We start from the raw sequence: 26149 nt of genomic DNA, 5'->3' as shown, positions 1-26149 counted from the left end.
AATTACGCAACACCGATATGGTCGCCTGAATGTAGTGAAACGCAGACTAGGAAGCTTCAAACGTGTCATAACACTGACGGGACGGAATGCCTCCTGATGTCTCCTGTGAAACACATGCATAGTGAGGCCTGCAAATTAACGGCAGCCTCCACAAAGTAGGTTTACCATAACTGTAAAACATATTGTATTTATGCAGCCTCATAAATAAAAAACTTCTATGCTTATTTAAGAATTTAATTTGCTTTTTCACCCTTGCTTTTTCCTTCATACGAAGTATAGTAATTATAAGCAATTAGCAGTAGTAGTAATATGATACCAACTGGTGAATAAGCATTTTGTAATTAAAAGCAAATAAAAGTTACGTACGAGGATTGTGCAAAAAGTATCACGAAGGTTGAATTTTTGTGGGCTTCGCGTATTCGATTGTTTTGTTGCGTTATGTTGGTACTTATATCCTTTAACTATGCTGACAAGGTCGGCCATTTTGAATGTTTAGTTAATTTTTGATAGCTGTTTGGCTTGGACGAGTTTTTGTTCGTCCTCGACTTATTCTTATTCTAAAAAATGGGTCAAAGGATTTGTATAACTTTTTGTGAGAAACACTCTTCTACCTATGGTCCGATCACGTCTAAACAGTACGTTTCGTTGGCCTCCCGTTAGGTGACTTCGATGACAACCATCCGGATCCTTTCCACTTATGCGCGGATTAGATAACCACTACAACAACAACAATATCCTTATAAAGTTAGTAGGCGCTGACATGTGATTGTCTGTAGAGGAATCTAAATTTGTTCAACAAATTGTTGAGTTTTTGAATTTACGGTGTCACAAAATGGATTAAAATTTGATAAAGTAAACGATAAAATTTATTTCAAAGTTCCAAAACTTTTACAAGACTTGCGCTCATTTATGGGGCTTAGTAGGTATTGTATTATATGTAACGGTATGTAATTATATTATTTATAGTTAAATTGTTTTAATATTATTCCTTTTTGTCTTTTGCGCTCGCAAAAAAATGATTATTTCGAAAAAAAGCTTTGCACTAAAAGTGATTTATAACATCAAATTATACAACGCATCATTTTTCAATGTTGTTTACGTTGCATACTGATGATATATAAATACTGTAGTCATATTGTATCGATACTTTGCCGTATTACGTTTTCGAAGTAAACCTACATATACATATAAACGCACTCAATAACAACAAGGAATCGAAAATTGTTGTAGCAAATAGTGAGGAATCCTTTACACAAACTATCTTAACTGCAATAAATACCTTAACTTAAGGAACAGATTTTTCAGTTAGCTTAAATCCAGAATGAGACACCATATCATTTTTAATACCACAGGAGAACTGATACCAGCTTTGAAAAAATGTATTAATTCAAATTATGTTAATTATTTCTAAAATTTAGAATAGAATTGTCACTGAGTTTCCAGTCGTTAAAACACGGCACAAAAAAAAAACAGGTAATAGATGTTTTCATCGAGGATGGCCAAATGGAAATTATAATACAAAACAACAACTCATCGTTCATTACGTGAGAGCGTACAACAAATACTATGAAGTTACTTCGTTCCACAAAAAAAATAATATCGCCTTGCAAGATTTCTAAAGCAGCCAAATATCAAAGGCATTCATTAAATCCAGGAATTGGGTGAAGCTCTATTCCGACTTATCTTGGCGCAATTTTTATACTCTCGCAACTTGTTGCTACAGAGTATAATAGTTTTGTTCACCTAACGGTTGTTTGTATCACCTAAAACTAATCGAGTTAGATATAGGGTTATATATATATAAATGATCAGGATGAAGAGACGAGTTGAAATCCGGGTGACTGTCTGTCCGTCCGTCCGTCCGTCCGTCCGTCCGTGCAAGCTCTAACTTAAGTAAAAATTGAGATATCTTTATGAAACTTGGTAGACATGTTTCTTGGTACCGTGAGACGGTTGGTATTGCAGATGGGCGTAATCGGACCACTGCCACGCCCACAAAACGCCATTAATCCAAAACAAATAACTTGCCATAACTAAGCTCCGCAATAAGATACAAGACTGTTATACGGTACACAGGATCACATTAGGGAGGGGGGGCATCTGCAGTTAAAACTTTTTTTTAAAAAGTGGGCGTGGTCCCGCTTCTAATAGGTTTAATGTGCATATCTCCTAAACCGCTAATGCTAGAATAACAAAATTCTCTAGAAGCAAATGTTTTTACCACTTCTATTGACGGTGTGAAAATAGTTGAAATCGGGTGGCAACTCCGCCCACTCCCCATATAACGGTACTGTTAAAAACTACTAAAAGCGCGATAAATCAAGCACTAAATACGTCAGAAACATTAAATTTTATCTCTGAGATGGTATAAGATGACTTTATAGGAACAGCGTTCAAAATTAGACAGTGGGCGTGGCACAGCCCACTTTTAGGTGAAACCCCATATCTTGAGATCTGCTTGACCGATTTCAACCAAATTCGGTGCGTAACGTTCTTTTCATGTTTCTATGTCATAGTGCGAAAATGGTACTAGACGACTCTTGGTTTGGTTTTAGGCGTGACTCTTGACAGCCTGGGGGTCTTAAATAAAGACGCGCAACAAAATCATGACCGGCTGGTCATTAATTACGCAACACCGATATGGTCGCCTGAATGTAGTGAAACGCAGACTAGGAAGCTTCAAACGTGTCATAACACTGACGGGACGGAATGCCTCCTGATGTCTCCTGTGAAACACATGCATAGTGAGGCCTGCAAATTAACGGCAGCCTCCACAAAGTAGGTTTTCCATAACTGTAAAACATATTGTATTTATGCAGCCTCATAAATAAAAAACTTCTATGCTTATTTAAGAATTTAATTTGCTTTTTCACCCTTGCTTTTTCCTTCATACGAAGTATAGTAATTATAAGCAATTAGCAGTAGTAGTAATATGATACCAACTGGTGAATAAGCATTTTGTAATTAAAAGCAAATTAAAGTTACGTACGAGGATTGTGCAAAAAGTATCACGAAGGTTGAATTTTTGTGGGCTTCGCGTATTCGATTGTTTTGTTGCGTTATGTTGGTACTTATATCCTTTAACTATGCTGACAAGGTCGGCCATTTTGAATGTTTAGTTAATTTTTGATAGCTGTTTGGCTTGGACGCGTTTTTGTTCGTCCTCGACTTATTCTTATTCTAAAAAATGGGTCAAAGGATTTGTATAACTTTTTGTGAGAAACACTCTTCTACCTATGGTCCGATCACGTCTAAACAGTACGTTTCGTGGGCCTCCCGTTAGGTGACTTCGATGACAACCATCCGGAACCTTTCCACTTATGCGCGGATTAGATAACCACTACAACAACAACAATATCCTTATAAAGTTAGTAGGCGCTGACATGTGATTGTCTGTAGAGGAATCTAAATTTGTTCAACAAATTGTTGAGTTTTTGAATTTACGGTGTCACAAAATGGATTAAAATTTGATAAAGTAAACGATAAAATTTATTTCAAAGTTCCAAAACTTTTACAAGACTTGCGCTCATTTATGGGGCTTAGTAGGTGTTGTATTATATGTAACGGTATGTAATTATATTATTTATAGTTAAATTGTTTTAATATTATTCCTTTTTGTCTTTTGCGCTCGCAAAAAAATGATTATTTCGAAAAAAAAGCTTTGCACTAAAAGTGATTTATAACATCAAATTATACAACGCATCATTTTTCAATGTTGTTTACGTTGCATACTGATGATATATAAATACTGTAGTCATATTGTATCGATACTTTGCCGTATTACGTTTTCGAAGTAAACCTACATATACATATAAACGCACTCAATAACAACAAGGAATCGAAAATTGTTGTAGCAAATAGTGAGGAATCCTTTACACAAACTATCTTAACTGCAATAAATACCTTAACTTAAGGAACAGATTTTTCAGTTAGCTTAAATCCAGAATGAGACACCATATCATTTTTAATACCACAGGAGAACTGATACCAGCTTTGAAAAAATGTATTAATTCAAATTATGTTAATTATTTCTAAAATTTAGAATAGAATTGTCACTGAGTTTCCAGTCGTTAAAATACGGCACAAAAAAAAACAGGTAATAGATGTTTTCATCGAGGATGGCCAAATGGAAATTATAATACAAAACAACAACTCATCGTTCATTACGTGAGAGCGTACAACAAATACTATGAAGTTACTTCGTTCCACAAAAAAAATAATATCGCCTTGCAAGATTTCTAAAGCAGCCAAATATCAAAGGCATTCATTAAATCCAGGAATTGGGTGAAGCTCTATTCCGACTTATCTTGGCGCAATTTTTATACTCTCGCAACCTGTTGCTACAGAGTATAATAGTTTTGTTCACCTAACGGTTGTTTGTATCACCTAAAACTAATCGAGTTAGATATAGGGTTATGTATATATAAATGATCAGGATGAAGAGACGAGTTGAAATCCGGGTGACTGTCTGTCCGTCCGTCCGTCCGTCCGTCCGTCCGTGCAAGCTCTAACTTAAGTAAAAATTGAGATATCTTTATGAAACTTGGTAGACATGTTTCTTGGTACCGTGAGACGGTTGGTATTGCAGATGGGCGTAATCGGACCACTGCCACGCCCACAAAACGCCATTAATCCAAAACAAATAACTTGCCATAACTAAGCTCCGCAATAAGATACAAGACTGTTATATGGTACACAGGATCACATTAGGGAGGGGGGGCATCTGCAGTTAAAACTTTTTTTTAAAAAGTGGGCGTGGTCCCGCCTCTAATAGCTTTAATGTGCATATCTCCTAAACCGCTAATGCTAGAATAACAAAATTCTCTAGAAGCAAATTTTTTTACCACTTCTATTGACGGTGTGAAAATAGTTGAAATCGGGTGGCAACTCCGCCCACTCCCCATATAACGGTACTGTTAAAAACTACTAAAAGCGCGATAAATCAAGCACTAAATACGTCAGAAACATTAAATTTTATCTCTGAGATGGTATAAGATGACTTTATAGGAACAGCGTTCAAAATTAGACAGTGGGCGTGGCACAGCCCACTTTTAGGTGAAACCCCATATCTTGAGATCTGCTTGACCGATTTTAACCAAATTCGGTGCGTAACGTTCTTTTCATGTTTCTATGTCATAGTGCGAAAATGGGCGAAATCGGATTACAACCACGCCTATTTTCCATATGACACCATTTTAAATACCACTTGATTCTTTCACTTTCCACTATGCAAATCAAGCAACAATGATTATATCGGCGTAAAACTTTGCGTGAATAATACGTTTAAAGTATGCCACCTTGTGACCAAAAATTCTCTAAATCGAACCAAAACTGTTCAAGCCCCTAGGTACTGAATATGTGGACCCCAGTGCCTATAGTTGACCTTCTACCGAAAATATCAGTCAATCCACAAAGAAATCTCAAACGAGTATACCATTTGACTTTGCGAGAGTATAAAATGTTCGGTTACATCCGAACTTAGCCCTTCCTTACTTGTTCATTTAGACATTTATTCAACCGATAAAATCCAATTTCTTAGATGGTAAATAAACTTTCTAAACATGCTATTGTATTCCCATTAATATTAAAAGCAATCAATCTGTATACATATGTATATGAAAATTAGTTGCTTTTCGTTAGTCTCGCTAAAACTCGAGAATGGCTGAACCGATTTGGCTAATTTTAGTTTTGAAATATTCGTGAACGTCCAGGGAAGTTTTTACCGGTGAGAAATCTTGGAAAAGGTGCAAGGAAAATACTAGAAACGACAATTTTATTTTCCATACAAACTGATGTTCTTCCCATCGGTTCAGTAGTTTTGGTATATTGTTCTAGCATTCTTCGCAACCTTTGGCATTTTATATTTCTAGATTAGAGAACAACAACAACAAATGTTAATAATCGAAAATCGTTTTATTGTTATAAAAAATATTCTCAATTAAAATCTATGCACTTTTGCATGCGTTTTAACCAATTGTAGAAGCACCTTTGCCACTCTGATTGAGGTATCTTCCAAAACATATTTTCTGAACACATCACCTGGCTCTTCAGGTATTGGAAAATGTTGACCTCATCAAATCTATGTTTTGAGAGCTCAAAAAAGCAGTTGTTTCAGTCGCATTGTCATGGTGAATAGTAATCCGTCTTCGGCGGTTGGTTTTCCTGATTTCTTGAAATACAAGTGGCAAACGAATTGTTGTATACCACTCAGTATTTACTGTTCTGCGTTGTTATAATAATATGATATTACTACAAGCATCGTTATTGTATTTTTTTTTTAACATTTCTCTCGACCAATCGACACGAGCCTTTTTTTGAGCGATTAACCAATTGTATGGACAAAGTTTTTTTACAGTCCAATGTTCATGCAATATTGAATGTGTACTAGACCCACTTATGCCTCAATCTCACGATAGATCACATGGCGGTCTTACAATATCAGTTTGTGCACAGCATCAATAGTTTCCAGAACAACCACTGATTTTGGACGGCCTTTACGAAATTCGTCTTGAAGTGATCTACGACCTCGATTGAATTCACCATACCATCGATAAACACTGGCCTTGGATGGAGCCACATCAAAAGTTATTAAAATTAATTGCGCTAGAAGGTTCGCGATTTATTTTAATTGTTTTTTGCCGTGGTGATTATTTTAAGTTAAAAAAACAACACAAATAGCGCTCGTATGTCAAAACGTTCTTCGTATATAAAACATCAAAAAACAACGTTTACGATAAAATAGTGAGTTGCCAGATTGCAACACTACGGGTGCCAAATTCCGAAATATAAAAGGCAACCTACCTACATACATATACAAAAATATTTTGATGATTGTAATTGATATGAATCATGATTTAATTATATAAGGCTGTGTCGATTGTCCAAAAACAACAATCTGTCAAAATTGTTTTAATTCGTTATGTTTAAATCAGCCACTTTGTTTTGTTTTTATGATTCAAAAATATATTTTTCACACATTCCCAATAAAAATGTGTATTTTGAATGATAACTGAATACGAATAGACTATAAACACCAAAAAATAACAAAAATGAAAACAAAAAATTCATGGGAAAAAGTTTTTTGGCATTATGGACTAAAAGTTTTTTTCGTATGAAGAAGCACGAAGTAAAATAACCTGGGAAGCTCCCTGTAAGGCGTTGCGAAAGTAAAGTGCGTTACGAAGGGAAATCGGTATTATGTAACACAATTGCATTGTAAACAGTGTTGTGCTGTTTTTCCGTTGTAATACATTATTCAAGTTGCGTAAGACAACTTAAATTAGTTGTAAAAGTATTAAATATGAATTATAAATAATGTGGATTATAGTAAGTGTAAATATGATTATAAATTGGATATTCAAAAAATAATTACCGGACTTCAATGTCATTGAAATAAATCCGCATTCCACCATTTAATAAATAATAATAAAATTCTATGTTTATTGATCGCGTCGTTCAATTTTGTCATCCTTGAAATTACCTTGAAATATGCAAATCAAAGTTTGCACCATCGCCAAAATAGAGCTATGGCGAAGATTCTTCACGTATGCAAATTGATAACTTGGAACCAATAGATAATTTCTAACAAGAGGTCGCTGGAGGTAGTGGACAGGACTTTAAAAATTTTACGTGACAACCAAAACATTTTTAGTAGAGCCATAATTTTGTTTTCAATCAATTTTCGCAAGACTATTTCACTAGTTTTTAACCACTTTAAGGCCTTTGCGAAAGGAATGGGTGAATGATACCACGTACACCCACGTTTCAGTGAGAATTGTCAATTGGTCCTTAAGTTAACCGGTGATTTATTCGATAGATGGCTCGCAGAGTTAGAGAATAAATACGAAATAATCTAACACATACTTGGCAAACAGGTTTTTAACAAAATAATGCAAAGAAAGTAAAGTTTTTTTCAAAATAAGAAGGAGAATAGGAAACTAATTTTTAAATATTTACAATAAAAATAGTGCAAGAAGACTTGGTAACCTAAGTAGTGATTGACAGGGAAAAGTACATAAAAGCAATTTAAATCGATGACAAATCTATTCCTTTCATCTCTGGGATTATACTGTTTTTGTTTAGCTTTTGAGCTAACGCAAAAATCCTTGATGACACCAACTCCTACTATCGCAATAACAACCGGGAATGGAGCTATTTATGAAGAAGATTTTCTATTCCTCAATATACGAACCAATACCCGAAGAGTCGTACTGTGTCCGACTATACCAATTCCCATAGTCCCATGTAAAACGACTCCTACGTTAGAAGTATTAATACAAGTATACTGAGTATCACACTAATGTACGTAGCAGGAACTCTAGACTTTGACGACTTGCAAACAATCGGGACCAGAACTGCCGCTCTAATAGAGGAAAACGAACAATAAATCACGGAGCTAGAAACTATTAGAACATCACCAAATGCCGGAGCGATAACATAATTAACTCCTGTTATTAGGTGGCGTCGAAATGGAACACTCTTCATATATTAGCATATAAGATTAAATAAGATATTTCACAGTCTTCGAATATCTCTCTTATTGAGCGGACGTGTTTGCTTGACTACGGTTTTCTTTTGTGCGTTTCGCTTTCTTTTCGTAATTCTTCTTTTATATAAGTGCACGTACTTTCGGTTTGTTTCGATCGCACGGTTACTCGCTTTGCTAGTGTACACAAAAACAATGTGTATTGGCGCATATTTTGTTTACTATGGCCCCAGGGCCTCTTAATCTCGGATAAAATAAGTTTGCTTTACTTTCCTATAGACCCCAAAAGGAAAAATCTTTATTTTCAGAACCCCAAATTAAAAAAGGTTGCTAAGTTTGCTGTGAATTGAGTGATGGTAATCTACTTTTACTTGTTAAAAACCGGAAAATTGCTGAACCATTTCCAACAACAAAGATATTTTATGTCCTTTCATTTGATCTCTACCAACTTCTCGAAAAAACGAAGTCTTATGGCTTCCCAAACCCCATGATGTTCAACAGTTGCCAGCTTCTAGGCCACACAACTAAACGCTGCAACAACAACCCAACGTTCGACACATAAAATTTCCCACCTCATCCCCCTCGCCATGCAGCCGCACCTTTTATGCAAATTGCTCAGGCGATCATCCTTCCTCTTCACGCTCTTGTCCTAAATACCTTCAATATTCAAAAATATTTTAAAAATAAAAACAGAAAAAAGTTTTCAATGCGAGAGCATTAAGGTTATACAAAGAACAATTACCCTCCACAACCACAAACTCTTCTTTCGCCTCTATTACAAAAGAAATTACAAGCAAAAAAATGACAAACGTGATTCCCCACCGCTCATCATCTCCCCCCCGACCAATCCCCACACACATTCTATTAAAAACTCCGAATACTATCTTCTTCCACATTTTTCTTTTTTCTCATATTGCTAAGAAATATTCAAATTTCTGCAATGGAATATGAACGATTTCTACAACAATTACACTGACCTGAAATTATTCATAAAACAACAATCCTCAAATGTACCAGACATCGCGCTGCCTATTTCTGCAACTTAACACAAAATCTTACTAGCAAGCAAAGAGTTGCTAACTTAATAAAAAAAAGATATATTGGATTTATATTAACTATCAACAGTTTATATCCCACCACATCAAAACTTCAACATCAAAGAACTTCGCAAAATAATCGGATCTATTCAAACACCCGCAATTATACTTGGCGATTTCAATACCAGGAGTCCTCTTTGGGGTTCCGAATGCACTACCAAACTAAACAGTCAAACCTTAAGTGATCAATATAACGGTGAACATCTTCCCATTATAACTCACATATCAATCCCCTTGTCCCACAGAGGTTCGGAGTAGCCCAAATTTCTGAAGTCATTCTGCTGCACATCCCCCTGTCGTTAATATAAATAAAAAAATAGCCACGATTACCAAAAATTTAAAACCTCTGTTCACTTTTCTATCTCTCTCTCACTATCAGCTAAGAGGACTTTCCTACAAAAACTTACCGAAGCTATCACTATCAACTCTCAATAAACTGTGGGCGGACATAAAAATGCTCTCAGGCTCCTATTCGCAAGTTAACATTAATTGTATCAATAGCCCGAATGGCCCAATTTTCGACTAAAAGTATTAAAAAATATTCTATTAAAATAAATCTCAGAATTCGCAATAAAAAACAACCTTCTCATTCCAAACCAAGTGGCATTTAAGAAAGGTCAAGGCACTATAGATGCTTCACTTTATTTCGAAGACTTCGCCAAAACTGCCTTATCGAAAAGAAATCACGTATCAACTCTTAGTTTAGATTTCGAAAAAGCTTTCGACAGAGCCGATTCGCACGTTATCTTACGACAGCTTGAGAAGTGGCAAATTGGTGAAATATTTAATTTTGTTAAGTCTTTCCTAGCTAATCGTAAGATCACGGCCAAAATCAATAAAACTTTCTCAAATACGTACAATATGTATAACGGGATCCCGCAGTTTCACTATTATCTGTTATACTATTTGTAATCGCATTTAACGAAATAATTTCTAAACACAAGCCCATCTCGCACATTATCTGTGCGGATGATGTGCAGCTTTTCGCCAAACAAAACAATCTAAATAATGTAAAACACACTTTCTTAAACATTCTAACTGAAATGTCAAATTGGACACGCTATTGTTCAGGTGCGAGTTTCTCTATCAACAAATGAGAACACAAATGTAATAAGTTCAAACTACTGTACATATAATAATGTAAACATTGTAAATACTAATAGACTTAAATTTCTTGGATTAATTTTCGATAAGAGACTTACTTTTAAGGACCATTGTTCACATTTCGTATGCAACTAGCTTCTAGGCTTAATATATTATAACTAACTATTTATAATTAAAATATTGTTTAATGCATATTACATCTCTTCTCAATATTACAAGAGCCTTAATTTTATCTAAGATAGATTATGGTCTCCCTATCTACGGCAATTGTGCAAAAAGCAATATAAAGAAAATCTTTACACCATATCATGCAGCTATCAAAAGAAAGTTTCAAGAATTTCTAACATCACCAATAAAGTTTATCTTAACGGATGCTTTACTCCCATTTATCGATGAAAGTTTAACGCCTACTTCGCAAAAACTTATTCCAAAACTACTATTGTGCAATAGCAACCTTTATGGTATAATAAAAGCCAAATGGACTGATGAAATAAACTCCAATATTTCTTCCATACAAAATCTATTTCATTTGACCCTTCATGGTTACTTAAAAAAACTTCGTTCGAGCTACAACTTCTAAAACATCAAAAAAAGAATACTAACTTCAAGGAATACCAAAGTTTTTTTCAAAGAACTCATTGTACAACACTATGCAGGTTGGAAACGGGGGTGTCACCCGATTACAACCATTTTCACACTGTAGGTAGAGGTGCTTAAAACATTTGCTTCCAGTAAATTTTGATATTATAGCTTTAGCAGTTTAGGAGGGAGATATGCACATTAAACCTAATAAGGCCGGGACCCCACCCACTTTAAAAAAAAAAAAATTTAACTACAGATGCCCCTCCTTAATGTGATCCTGTGTACCAAATAACAGTCTTGTATCTTATTGCGGAGCTTAGTTATGACAATTTATTTGTTTTTGATTAATGCCGTTTTGTGGGCGTGGCAGTGGTCTGATTTCGCCCATCTACAATACCAACCGTCTTACGGTACCAAGAAACATGTGTACCAAGTTTCATATAGATATCTCAATTATTACTCAAGTTACAGCTTGCACGGACGGACGGACGGACAGACAGTCACCCGGACTTCGTCTCTTCATCCTGATCATTTATAGATATATAACTCTATATCTAACTCGATTAGTTTTAGGTGATACAAACAATCAAAACAACAAAACTATTATACTCTGTAGCAACAAGTTGCGAGAGTATAAAAACGTTAATATGCACAGATAGCATGTCAAAAATCTCAGCTCTTCTAAATGCATCCAACAAGTCCTACATCATTTCGCAAATTAGAAACATACTAATTGGTAATATAAACATAAAAATTATGTGGATCCCTGGACACGCTGGCATTACCAGAAATGAATGGGCCGATCAGAACGCCAAACTGACTGTAAAACAGCCATTGATTGTCTTCGACTATATCGAAAAAAGGGATATAATTCGTTTAATTGCTTCACAGCAAAAACGTTAATGCTTTGAAAAATGTGCAACACCATTACGCCATCTGCAATCCAGACGGGAATAAAGCTGTTTAAACACCCTCAGGGCTCTGCCATGATATCAAGGCCTTTGTTCGCCTTCGTCTTGATCATGCGTCATTAACGCACTCTGATGGTATTAAATGGAAACAGAATTCCACCCTGCACATATTGCAACTCGTCGACTTTATTTATATTCCATCTGCTAAACGAATGCCCCTAAATTTATGTATGACATATAATTTTTATTGCATAAGAACATATTGTCTGTAAATAATTTTTACACGAAAGATATCATTTTTATTATTTAAGGCCTTTATAATTAAAGCTGCGAGCTGAAAGTCTCAGAAGCTAGTGCTCCTTTTACTTTGTATTATAAATATAATATAAATTAAATAATTAAAATAAGATATTTCAAGATACGAAATGCATTTATGTTGTAATTGAATACCCAATAGTAGATAGATTTTGTAATAATGTTAAGTTGCTGCCCGTGATACATGATGGGAACATTCCGTTCGGAGAAATTGAGTAAATTTTGTGCTGAATTAACCTATTGTTATCTGCTGCTGATAGATATGAAATGTGTTCGCTGCATGTTGCTTTATTTACAGTACTACTGGAACTGTGATAAGAATAAACTCTTTTTAGTTTCACGTCCGGTTTGAGTGCTTTTTTTTTGTTTGTTAGTTTTGCATGTGTTTTATTTTGATATCCTGAGTGGTGCCCTCAGATGGCAAAGGTAGAAATCATGAATATACGGAATGAGATGTTCCGACGTCACTATAATTTGGAACATTGCTCAAAAGCTGTGGCCAAAGAAGACATTATTGATGTTCAATTAATGACAATAACATCGACAAAATACTGGGTACGGACGACATCGGCTTTGTCCCTGCCGAGATCAAACAAAATATTAGCGGATGCCTTCGCGTTCTGGAGATTAATCTGAAGGATCAACGCACTCTGCGTCCAAAGAGAACAAGTCCAAATATATGTCTGTCTTGCGCCAGGCGAGAGTTGGAAGAGACGGATTACAATGCAACATCTCCTTTATCTCCTCAGGGATGAAGGGTTCTAAAGAGAGACAGCCGCGCGATACAGAGGGTGCAGTGGAGGATTCACCTTCGCCAAAGCCTCTAGTCTAGCTCTTTTCCAGACCTATTTTTCTTATACAGAGAGGTCGACGGTTTATCGGCTCACATGACCATCTTTTGAATCTCGTGGTGCCGACCCGCACTTTCACACCATGGAAGTGTCCCGGTGTTTACCTTGACCACCTTCATGAAAAGAGCGGATATAGCCGCCATGACCCGCTTCCACTCCTAGTGAGAGATGGCTCCATCTTCACTACTACGATCGCACACCCCAATTTCTATTGAGTCAGCGTGTTTAGGGATTTCGCTAAACCTTGGTGCTGCTTCCGTGCGAGGCCTTTTACCGAGGAAGGATTCTTCCTCATACGACCTCTGTCGCTTAACCGTTCATTGGGACTTACTCGAGCCGACTAATCCGCCATCTTCGACGTCGCTAAGCTGCTGCTCAGTAACCTGAACAGTCTGCCTGCTACCGTAGCAAGTAAATTTTTTTTCTGAGTACAACTGCCGGTGTGTTTAACGTGGGTACCTGCTGATGACAGCCTTACCCCACGGTTCTCAAAAGCACAGCGGATCAAATCTATGCGTTGGTCAGCGCCCCGAAAATGTCAGGCATTTTTCAGTACCGATTGGTAGTGTGGAATGGACATACCAACCACCTAGGTAGGGGCATATCTAAAACCTCTGCCGTACTTTGGGTCCGAAGGCCAGCAAGCTGCTGCTGACTGGCTTTGCGTCCCTAGCTGGTAGCCGCGCTTTCGAAATGGAGGTTTTCCTGCTGTTTTTTGTGGAGGACGGTTCTGTCACTCCAAGCCGTGACCCACCCGAGACATTATCCGATTTTAAGCTCGGTTCCGATCTACTTCCATCCACATCCTTCATGAAAAGAGCGGATATAGCCGCCATGACCCGCTTCCACTCCTAGTGAGAGATGGCTCCATCTTCACTACTACGATCGCACACCCCAATTTCTATTGAGTCAGCGTGTTTAGGGATTTCGCTAAACCTTGGTGCTGCTTCCGTGCGAGGCCTTTTACCGAGGAAGGATTCTTCCTCATACGACCTCTGTCGCTTAACCGTTCATTGGGACTTACTCGAGCCGACTAATCCGCCATCTTCGACGTCGCTAAGCTGCTGCTCAGTAACCTGAACAGTCTGCCTGCTACCGTAGCAAGTAAATTTTTTTTCTGAGTACAACTGCCGGTGTGTTTAACGTGGGTACCTGCTGATGACAGCCTTACCCCACGGTTCTCAAAAGCACAGCGGATCAAATCTATGCGTTGGTCAGCGCCCCGAAAATGTCAGGCATTTTTCAGTACCGATTGGTAGTGTGGAATGGACATACCAACCACCTAGGTAGGGGCATATCTAAAACCTCTGCCGTACTTTGGGTCCGAAGGCCAGCAAGCTGCTGCTGACTGGCTTTGCGTCCCTAGCTGGTAGCCGCGCTTTCGAAATGGAGGTTTTCCTGCTGTTTTTTGTGGAGGACGGTTCTGTCACTCCAAGCCGTGACCCACCCGAGACATTATCCGATTTTAAGCTCGGTTCCGATCTACTTCCATCCACATCCGTTTCGATATTTTTGTTTACGTTACTCATGTCTGGGTCCCACTCAGAGCCGCTATCCTAATCTCAGAATTTAGTCGCCTTTAATGGTGCCAAAGTTGTCTCTGTTAAGAGGCCAATGCGAGGTTTGACGCACGCCCTTATAGAGCAATGCGTTCAGAGCCAAGAGCGTTAAAAGGGAGTCCTTTCAACCTATACCTACCACATCAACTTAATGATGACGGAAGAGGAACGTACTCCGAGGCATGCCAGGGTTTTAGAGGGACAGAGACAGCATCGGCATTTACCCGCCATTTCTCAAGGATGTCACTTTCACATACTTCGGTGACACAATATCTCGACCTACAGCCCAGGGTTCAACCAATCCAAAAACTTCAGTCCCGCTATCATAGTCCGAGTCGAATCCGAGGTCAGTTAGGAGTTTTCACAGGCCATGAAGGTTCCACGTCATTTAGCGTTATCCAGGATGCACTGCGCGTACTACCATACATCCCTCCAGGTAATGCACAACCAAAACAAATGTTAGTGAGCGTGAGCGTCAATTAGCTCAAAAAATACAATGGACCGACCATCTGGTATAGGAAATATATGACCAAGATAGCGGTTAATTATAATTCTTTTAACTATGAAGAATGCGCCAACTAATTAATAACTACAATAATTGTTGGGACTGATTACCAAATTTGGTTTTTGCGGCGCCTATGCCTAAATGCGTGACTTCTCTAAACACTAGCACTTGTTGCCACGTGACTCCCAAGTCCGTTGATGTAATATGACTCAAGGTATCATTAATAAGTTTGCAGACGCATTGTCAGCAATTTAGTGGGAATGAAATATCATGCAATCGATACGTTTTTGTTGATGTTGTAATATCTGTTCACGCATATTCAGCAATTTTCGGAAATTAATCGGTTGCGCGATTGCTGGTGTTAACTTATATCATCCCCCGAATTCGGGGATAAAGTGGGTGGATAGGGTATTCTCCTGATTAAGATTATAGTTTTCAAGATATTCGCTTTTTAAGTCCAAAAATTCACATATTAGAGTATGCAATTTCTTGATTTATAATGAATTACACTTATATTATATTATTCAATATTAGTTGTGTTCGATTCCCTAAGCGAATCGTACAAACTATACCAGATACTCAAACAACCCATTAGCACTTGTGGCACATGAGTAATAGTGTTATGATTCCTTCTTAGTGGATAAATTCTTTTGTTTTTACTTTCAAAAATGTTGCAGTAAGACTTTATTTTTGTTTTCAATACATTACTAAATTGATTTTAAGTCTTAAGTTTTAAAAATACAAGAAAAAACAAAAAATTTTAATTTTAATTTGTCATTGGAACCATTCACAATAGTAAAACGATTCTAAATATACAAAATGAAACTTGGTAGCACTGAAGATGGTGGCTATATCATTTTGATAAGGTATCCCCATACTCTCTTTTACGGATTCTACTCGATAACTTTGTTGTTGCTTTTTGGATAAGACAGCACAAGCCAGCAGTGCAATGGCGAATCGAAGCCAGCTATTATATCCACTAACACATTACTACCATAAATAGCTTTTACTCATTTATTTAATATTACATAATGCACAAATAATTTTCAATCGTAATTAGCTTTTCTAATACAAGAAACAAACAGTGAAAAAAAAAAACAAGCGCCAAACTACTTTTTGCTTTGACGGGGTTCGCATAGTTCTTTCGCTTCGAACTAATTTCTTCCTTCTTTCCCCAGGATTTATAAAGAGAAGAGAAATACTAAAAGATTTTACATAACGCATCACACGGTTGGGAATTCTTTATTCGCGGTATAATCTTTTTGTTTTTGTTAATTTTTTCAATTCGGGGATATCTATATATTATATATTCTTGATCTGGAGGATCTTCTCTATCCGACCATACCCATTTAATCCCCAAAAGCCTGGTACGGTATACTAAAGTCGTAAAGTATACATCCTCTTGAATTAAATTCAACTAAAGCTTACGGGTCAACATGCTTTCTCCACACAGTAACATAAGATATTACACAAATTATATAATACAAATATATTTGGTAATTAGTAGTAGCTAATTATTGGTTGCGAAGACGGGGTATTATGGATTTTGAAAACTATCGATTACGGGGCATCTTCACACTTAATTTAAGTTTGCTAGAAAGCCGAATTGCTAGCAATATTGCCAATAGAGATAGCACATTGCCAATGTTTAGCAATTGATGTCTAAATATATGGTAATGAACTGTCATTTTGGTGGTTTGACACAGTTGTTTTCAATTCCACACAAATTTTTAAATGGCAGCAAATATATACATAGATTCGATCGCATGACGCCAACTAAGATGAGATGCTAATGGCTCGGGTTTTATGTTTTGTTGTGCAAACTGCAATTTAGCAAGGTAATATTCAAAACTTAAATTTTAACAAAACATATAAAATAGTAATTATATAAATACATACATATGAATGTATATGTATAGTTAATATTTTAATGATAATTGTGGATAATTGCTCATATTTATTCATTGAATTGGTAAATAAACTTTATGCAAGTATTATTTAAGACTTAGAATATGAAATCTTATGTTTCCAGTATATAAAAGGAAAAATCTACCATTTTCGTTCTCCACAAAAATTTGTGTAATCCTCATGAAATTTTTAAACGGTTCATGAACTTATCCACCCGACGACATTCGAGAATGATAGCAAATGCTCACACAAGCAATGTATTACACAGATGGTTAGCAACGTACATTGCCTGTGGAGATGCGGCGTAATGATACTGAGCATTGATTTTATAAATATGATAATGTAGCAAAGTACGAGAATAAAAAGTATTTAAGAGGTCTCCCTGTAATTAAAAATCGTAATGCCAAATTCGAAAGATAAATCGCATACTTCGAGGGTAAACTCTCAAAAGCGTAGATCTAAATCTTCGAATTACGCTGAAGTGGATATACATAAAACTAATTTTGTATCAATACCAAACACCATTAAGCTTAGTATGCTGAATAGTGGACTGCTTTCTTTTGAGAAAATTAGATTGGAGGCAAGAGATGAGAACAACTCTTTATCAAAAACTATACCTCATTTTCCAATAAGTAAAGCACATTTTCTCAAGCTGTGTGATTTGCGACGTAAATTTCCAGTGCTTTATAAATTAGAGTTCCAAACAGCCACTAGAGTAGAAACAAATATGTGCAGACATGCATTAAGAAAGAATAATCAAAATAAAAATCAGAATTCAAAATGCATTCCTTATGATTACAACCGCGTTGTACTAAAAAAGAAATCAGCAGTTCCAGATTCAGATTACATAAATGCTTCTTATGTTGACAGTCTTTTAAAACCAAATGCTTATATTGTTTCACAAGGTCCAGTTGAAGAAACAGTAAATGCGTTCTGGCAAATGGTATGGCAAGAGAATATTAGTGCCATAATAATGCTTACTAAAACGTTTGATTTCGCCAAGGTAATGTGTGTTCAGTATTGGCCTCCAAATATGGAAATACATGAAACGTATGGTGATATACATATAAACATTGTACATGAGGAACAGCTAGCTAATTTTCACATCAGAACTTTTCATTTGTATAAAGTCAACGAACTCAAGGAAATTGTTAATGAACGTCTTATACTGCAATTCCATTATACAGAGTGGTATTCTCATTCATGCCCTTTTTCAAATGCGCTTTTGGAATTTAGGCGGCGAGTGCGTTTGGTGGTTGGTAATATTATTAAAGGTGATGATATTAAAGGACCAATGTTAGTTCACTGTAGCGACGGTGGAGGAAGATCCGGTGTATATTTATCCATTGATGCTAATCTTGAGTTAGCTGAAGAAGAAGAATGCTTCAGTGTATTCGGTTATTTAAAGAAGTTGCGTCAATCTAGGAAAGGTCTTGTTGAAAATGTAGAACAATATAAATTTATATATGATACTCTCGAAGAACATGAGATATGTGGGAAAACATGGTTCCCTGTATCGGAATTATCTGACCGCCTAAAGGTAAAAGCCCGTCGTAATCATTTAACAAAAATGAATGAATATCAAGTGGAATATGGTCAAATCTGTAAGCAGACTCCTCGATTTTCAATAGGAGATTGTGCTGGTGGTCATAGAGCTGACAACAGAGACAAAAATCGTGATGTGCTTTGTGTTCCTCCGGACAATTTTAGACCGTACTTAACGTCTTTCCAAGGAAATGCTTTTACAGACTACATTAATTCTGTTTTTGTAGATGGATATACTAAGCCAAGGGAATACATAGTAACAGAATGGCCACTAAAACACACATTAGGAGAATTTTGGTCTCTTATTTACGACCATGAATGTTCTGTTGTTGTAGTGCTATGCCAACCACCTGTTAATTCTCAGAATTTTCCATCATTTTGGCCACATAAATCAAAAATAGAAAAATACGGACCTGTATTTTCGGTTCACAATATTTCATCCAAAAATTATACCAATATCAAGCAATGGGAATTCAAAATTAATAAAAAAATCGTGTCATTGACTGAAATGATGGCAGGTGTCAAAGCTCCAACAAAAACTGTTCAGCTTTTTCAACTTACATGCTGGCCTATGGGGCATAAAGTTCCAACTTCTACTAATTCTTTAGTTTACCTTATGAATATGGTAGAGCTTTGGAGACAAAGAGTTGATTACGGTCCAGTTTGTGTTGTTTCCCCGGATGGAAGAAGCCGAGCTGGTGTATATTGCGCAGCTAATGCTTGTATAGAACAGGTTATTCAACACGGAGAAGTTGATGTGTTCCAAGCAGTGAAAACCGTCCGACGACATCGGCCACAACTTGTGGAAAATATGACTGAATACAAATATTGTTATGATTTAGTTTTACATTACGTTCTTCATTTTCTAAACAAAACCAAATAAATGTAAAGAAACTCAAATACCTTGTTAAGTTGGTTTAATAGTTGTATTATATATATATGTATGTGCTTCAATAAATACTTGGACGAGAAAATTTAATTTAAAATTTTAATAAATATGCATACAAATATGGTCTTCCATAATATTTAAAACCTCTATAACAATTATAGATTTTATTTAGTCATATTAAAATAAATTTGGGTATGAGCGCATGTTGAAAGGCTTCGATGTGTAGAAACATCGGTCTCACACATATAACACATATTTATAAAAGTTTAATTAAGTTAATAACATACAATTAAAATTGAAAAGAAAGTATAATATACACATTTTTCTTCTTCCATGCATTTTATATTAAACACATTTTGTAACAATAATTTAGGCACGGTTCCGATTTCTTTACATATACCCACCTCAGACTTATAGTTTTCGAGATAAATAGATTTAAAGATCAACAAGTAAGGAAGGGCTAAGTTCGGATGTAACCGAACATTTTATACTCTCGCAAAGTCAAATGGTATACTCGTTTGAGATTTCTTTGTAGATCTAGCCGCCTTGTTCTATGTTGACCAATATTTTCGGTAAAAAGTCGACTATATACACTGGGGTCCATATATTCAGTACTTAGGGGTTTGAACAGTTTTGGTTCGATTTAGACAATTTTTGGCCGCAAGGTGGCATACTTTAATTGCATTATTCACGCAAAGTCTTACCCCGATATAATCATTGTTACCTGATTTGCATAGTGGAATGTGAAAAAATCAGATGGAATTGAAAATGGTGTTACATGGGAAGTAAGCGTGGTTGTAGTCCGATTTCGCCCATTTTCGCACTATGACATAGAAACATTAAAAGAACGTCATACACCGAATTTGGTTGAAATCGGTTTAGCAGATCTCAAGATATGGGTTTTCGCCTAAAAGTGGGCTGTGCCACGCCCACTGACTAATTTTGAACGCGGTTCCTATAAAGCCAATTTATACCATCTCAGAGATAAAATTTAATGTCTCTGGCGTGTTTAGTGCTGGATTTATCGCGCTTTTAGTAGTTTTTAACAGTACCGTTATATGGGGAGTGGGCGGAGTTGTCACCCGATTTCAACTATTTTCACACCGTCAATAGAAATGCTAAAAACATTTGCTTCTAGTGAATTTTGTTATTATAGCATTAGCGGTTTAGGAGATATGCACATTAAACCTATTAGAGGCGGGATCACGCCCACTTTTAAAAAAAAAGTTTTAACTGCAGATGCCCCTCCCTAATGTGATCATGTGTACCAAATAACAGTCTTGTATCTTATTGCGGAGCTTAGTTATGGCAAGTTATTTGTTTTTGATTAATGGCGTTTTGTGGGCGTGGCAGTGGTCCGATTACGCCCATCTGCAATACCAACCGTCTCACGGCACCAAGAAACATGTCTACCAAGTTTCATAAAGATATCTCAATTTTTACTCAAGTTAGAGCTTGCACGGACGGACGGACGGACGGACGGACAGACAGTCACCCGGATTTCAACTCGTCTCTTCATCCTGATCATTTATATATATATAACCCTATATCTAACTCGATTAGTTTTAGGTGATACAAACAACCGTTAGGTGAACAAAACTATTATACTCTGTAGCAACAGGTTGCGAGAGTATAAAAATTGTAAAAGTGCAACACAGTACAATGACAATGTATACGTTGAAATACTTCAAAAATATGGATTTATTGTGCGTTTTTTAAGAGAATAAATATACTTTAAAAATTACGTTGCACAATGACAGTTTCTCGAGATTTGTGTGTTTACATTTATGACACATTAGAGAAAAGTATATACATATAATATGTATTATTTTGCGTTAAAAAAAGATAATAACAAAAATTAAACGCATATTTTTTCCTTCTATACTTAATCTGAAAAATATCGTATATCTACTAGTCAGAGAGTGGGGAAAAGCTGCCAACATGTTAATTTGCAATCGGACTGACCTAGTTTGTGTACGGCAGTGGTTCTCAAACTTTTTTAATGACGGAACCCTTTTGGGAAGCAAAATACTTGATGGAACCCTACAATAGAACAATTGTTTTTATAAGTGTATTCTTTATTAATCAGCATAATAAAAGTTAAATGTAACAGTGACTAATTATTATTTACTTCACTACTTGGCAAGGACGTTAATATGTAGTTTAGTCGTTAAGTTTTTGAAAGATATCCGCCATAAAAGACAATCGAAACAACCAATTTTTATTCTTCTGTATGGAGCAGCAGTGTTTTATGTTTGCTGCCATAATCTTCACACAATAATGAGAACAATCGGGATTGTAGTGGTCGTGATTTGATAAAATTAATTAGTTTTACAGCTTTATCCATAACTAAATTTAGATTTGACGGCATTTGCTTCTTCGCAAGTGCTTGTCTATGCAGAATACAATGACTGGAACTGCAATTAGGTGCTTTATTTTTCATTCGTGACACTGCTCCTGCTGTTTTACCTGTCATCGCCTTGATTATTTTCTTCAAAGAATATATTTATTTTCTTCAAAAGAACTTTTATATGGATATCTCACAATAACCAGCAGAATAGCTAAACCAGCGACATCAGTCGACTCGTCTATTTGCAAGGCGAATCGTGTATTTTGTAGACGTGTAACTAGTTCTTGTTTGACGTAGCTTGCCAGATCATGGATTCGTCGTGAAACCGTATCGTTTGATAGCGGAACAGTAGATAGATGCTTTGCAGATTTTTCATCGAGCATACGTTTTGTTATGTCTAATACACATGGTTTTATTAAATTCTCAGCGATAGTGTGCACTTCACCTGCTTGTGCAATGCGATAGCTAACTAAATATGATGCCTCCGTGGCCTTTTCGTTGAAAGTTTGTGTTACATGCATCATATTTTTTTGACTTTCTAATAACTGATCTTTTTTGCGAACAAAAAATTCTTTATTCTTGTCTTTAGACTCGGGGTGTACAGTTTCTAAATGTCGGCGCAATTTGGCAGGTGCCATGGAACTATTAGGAAGCAGTTTACTACAGAGCATGCAGAGAGGAGAGCCATTGGAATCAACAAATCCGAAACTGATATAAGATTCATCATACTTCCTTTTTTTCGTTTTTGAAACCGTCAAGCTTGACGTCGAGGTATCATCTTCTGGATCGGTGATTGCTATATTCTCCGCGCGCACTGCTTTTGAACATTCAGCGTTATTAGAAGATGTTGTTGCAACACGTTTAACACCTTTAAGCCAACGTTCCATTCTTCTTTATTTATAATGTTACACGTCAGGATAGTGGGGTTTAAATAATGCACAATCGTTACTGCGTATAAGAGACTAAATTTAGCACATACAGTGAAGAAATGTACCGATAAAACTGAGACAACAGAATACAGCAGGCAGTAAAACAATGAACACTAGTTTCTCGCTAGCGAGCTTGTAAGTAGGTAGTAACTTATCGCTCCGAACGCTAATCGTCAAGCGCTAATTCAGAAATTGCGCGTTCACAAGTATACTTTAATGTATTATGTTTTAGGTATGATCTATCGCCAGCGGCAAACTTAAGTACGTTCGAAAAGTAGCGTCATCCGTAAAACATAATACAAAATATTTTTTATTTAATTGTAACAACAAAAATTGTGTATGTATTTGGATAAAACTATGAGACATTATAAGTTTTGTTGTCACATGGTAGAGGGTACGCGCATTCCACAGACCGGCAAACTTAGAGCGAACGGGTTGTATAAGTATAAAATTGTTGATACCAAACTTATGACATTTTGTACCAGCTATTGTAACACATGTTTGTACAAATACAAATAAAAAAATAAATAACGTTCATAGCGTTTTGTCTTCGCGCGGTCGCGAAGTCTGCGCAGCCGCGCAGCGACCAGAGAGAGGTGTTTTGATTTTTTTTTTCTAAATTCTTGTGGAACCCCGACAGAGGTATCACGGAACCCTAGGGTTCCGCGGAACACACTTAGAGTATAGCTGGTGTACGGGAACACAATTTTAGATTAGCTGGCAGATGAATTAGTTCTATATACAGTGGCCACCATGCTGCTGAGAATATACCACAGTAATACTCCATACCATAAAAGAAGAGTTTAAAAAGTAAAACAGATCTGAGATGACTCTAGTATATGTTATATTTTTTAAGGGGATTAAACAATGCCTTCGCCTATCCAAAACTAAAGTTTATTTTTTGTGTTTTTCATATGTGTATTTCAATACGGAATAAGAAGGCATTTTTACAGAAATTTATTGATTATTTGATAGAGAAATTTGGAAATAAACCAAGATGTGCCGGTTTCAACGTTTTGCGTAAAGATCGGGATCCAGCTAGTGATTGGAACCTAGCTTTCATCCCGCACCACACAGTGTATTATCGTCTTATGGGTAACTATCCGGTCAGGCGCTGTCGAGCTCGAAATATTCAATATATGAGATGTATATGCCAGTTACTTATTGTCCAACAGCATTCCACCCGAATATAGGTGCGCTGCTTCGTGGTGAGAACCGATTGGTACTTGGTGGTTGAACGCGCACCACGATCTATGGTACTCCTGTCTGTCAAACGATCTTAGGGGGATGAAGCAGGCGGACCATATCGACGATTCGACATTCTGATATGACCATCTGTTTAATTTGTATCTAATACTGGGGAACCCCACCGAGATATTAGGACCTCTAAACAACTCACTTTGAATCGCATGAACTCCCGAACAAAACGTATTTTTTTTCTTTGGTTAAAACGAGTTAAGTTTTATTGTATTAAACTAACCAATGAAGGTGACTCTTATTTAATTAATTTAAGCGTAGCCGCTCGTGAAGATTCGATGGTGGGTGAAATGACTGGGGATGCGATGAAACAACCGGCTTCCAACACGTGTCATGTAGGACCGTTGAAGTATCGCAGAAGGATCCGGAGCGGTGTCGATCGAATGCAGTTGCGTACAGGAGGTTTCGTATCAACGAAAAAGGAAGCAGCTCTCTTAGGCCTTTGACGAGACGAATGAGATTTTGCGAATGTTATGCTGTGGCGTTCAGCCCCGTGGACGATAAGCGAATGAAGATGTGAGGGCGATGATCCCGTCCTTTTTGTTAGGTGTACAGGTGCCGTTTTATGGTGTGGTTTCATCGAGTGGTGAGAACCTGTGAATGTTCTCTGGTGTAGTGTGTTGCATTAGGGTGCGCCAGTTGTTACCGGAGAGAGAGGTGGTACTGAGGCTTAGCTCATTTAAACACCATCATTAGTGGTGGCCTGATAAACAGCATAACCTGGCGACCTATGCTAACTCTCGCCTGCCACATGTCCATAACTATTTCGATCAAGAAACCTCCCGACTTTATTTTTGTGATTGGCTTCACAGAACTTACCGTATCTTTACCACACGACCCATTCATATGGACGTCATCGTTGGAGAACATAAATTCTACAAGGTCATCGCTGCTGCTACTGCTCGCTTCATTCCCGCTGGACGAATCCATGAAATGCGCCCAAACTTGTCAGTGTTAGTAAATGAGCGCGACTCCTTACGCCAGGTCGATCCTTGTGATCCCCGTATAAGGGATTTCAACTTAGAGATTCGATAACTGGTAAATCAACGTAAGCGGAGGAAATGTGTAGAGCACCTCTCCTTCTAACCGAAACTCTTGTGTACGCGTAATCGTTCATCTCTTTCTTACGCATTGAGCTTATGAGGCGCGGGTGTGTATGTTTCAGTTTCCGCGTTAATTCCTTTAATGTATTGGAGTTACAGTAGCCGTATATATGATCTGCCGCTAATCGAAAAGGACAAAACCAAACTGAAAATTTCGAAAGAGAGATCTTAAGAAAAATCTTTGGAGCAATAAAAGAAAATAGAAAGTAGCGTATAAGGTGGAACAATGAGCTAGACCAGCTTATAAAAGGTGAAAATGTTATGCGCTTTTAGCGCAGCGACTAAGATGGGTCGGCCGTGTAACGAGAATGGACAACAAGAGTTTCACCACTTAAGCAAGGGAAGACCGTGATCTAGATGGATTGACGAAACTCGAGGAAGACATGAAGAACTTGGTACAGAAAATTATAAAGAAACATCAAATGATAGTGATGTTTGGAGGGCACATGTGCTGTAGCGCTAAAAGATGATGATTACATACTTATAACAACTCTACTACAAGTAATAAGAAAGACACAAAACAAAAACACATACATACATAAAGCATAAGCTTATGCGACCATTCGAAAAGAAAACTATATATACATTTTTGCTATTTCATTTTTTTCGCGTTCTTAAAAGTTACAGTTATTAAAAAAAAAATATACAAACTAAGCGCGAGGGAACCGAAAATAATTTAAGCTGATACACAACAAAAAAGTTTGTCGGGCACATTTAATAAAAATATTTTATACGAATATCTTTTTAAATAAAACTTTG

The 26149-nt window shown here is 36.7% G+C and overlaps 2 protein-coding genes across 2 annotated transcripts; one reads left to right on the top strand and one right to left on the bottom strand.

Moving 5' to 3' along the window:
• Window positions 1-17077: 17077 nt before the first annotated feature.
• On the top strand, window positions 17078-20181 carry Ptp36E (protein tyrosine phosphatase 36E). The gene is made up of 2 exons (XM_014242041.3): window positions 17078-17247; window positions 17442-20181. Exon 2 carries the CDS (start codon window positions 17718-17720, stop codon window positions 19743-19745), a length of 2028 nt encoding a protein of 675 aa, XP_014097516.2. The 5' UTR covers window positions 17078-17247; window positions 17442-17717; the 3' UTR covers window positions 19746-20181.
• Window positions 20182-22244: 2063 nt separating this feature from the next.
• On the bottom strand, window positions 22245-22988 carry LOC118681007 (zinc finger BED domain-containing protein 5). Its single transcript, XM_036363257.2, has one exon. The coding sequence runs from the start codon at window positions 22986-22988 to the stop codon at window positions 22245-22247; it is 744 nt and encodes a 247-aa protein (XP_036219150.2).
• Window positions 22989-26149: the final 3161 nt, after the last annotated feature.

Source organism: Bactrocera oleae, chromosome 3 (genome assembly GCF_042242935.1).
Source record: "Bactrocera oleae isolate idBacOlea1 chromosome 3, idBacOlea1, whole genome shotgun sequence".
NCBI classification, from domain to species: domain Eukaryota; kingdom Metazoa; phylum Arthropoda; class Insecta; order Diptera; family Tephritidae; genus Bactrocera; species Bactrocera oleae.
This window is presented reverse-complemented; position numbering and strand designations above follow the sequence as displayed.

What these genes read in the sequence shown, in the direction of transcription:
- LOC118681007 (XM_036363257.2), bottom strand. Translation starts at nt 22,988, where the DNA reads ATGGAACGTTGGCTTAAAGGTGTTAAACGTGTTGCAACAACATCTTCT.
- Ptp36E (XM_014242041.3), top strand. Translation starts at nt 17,718, where the DNA reads ATGCCAAATTCGAAAGATAAATCGCATACTTCGAGGGTAAACTCTCAA.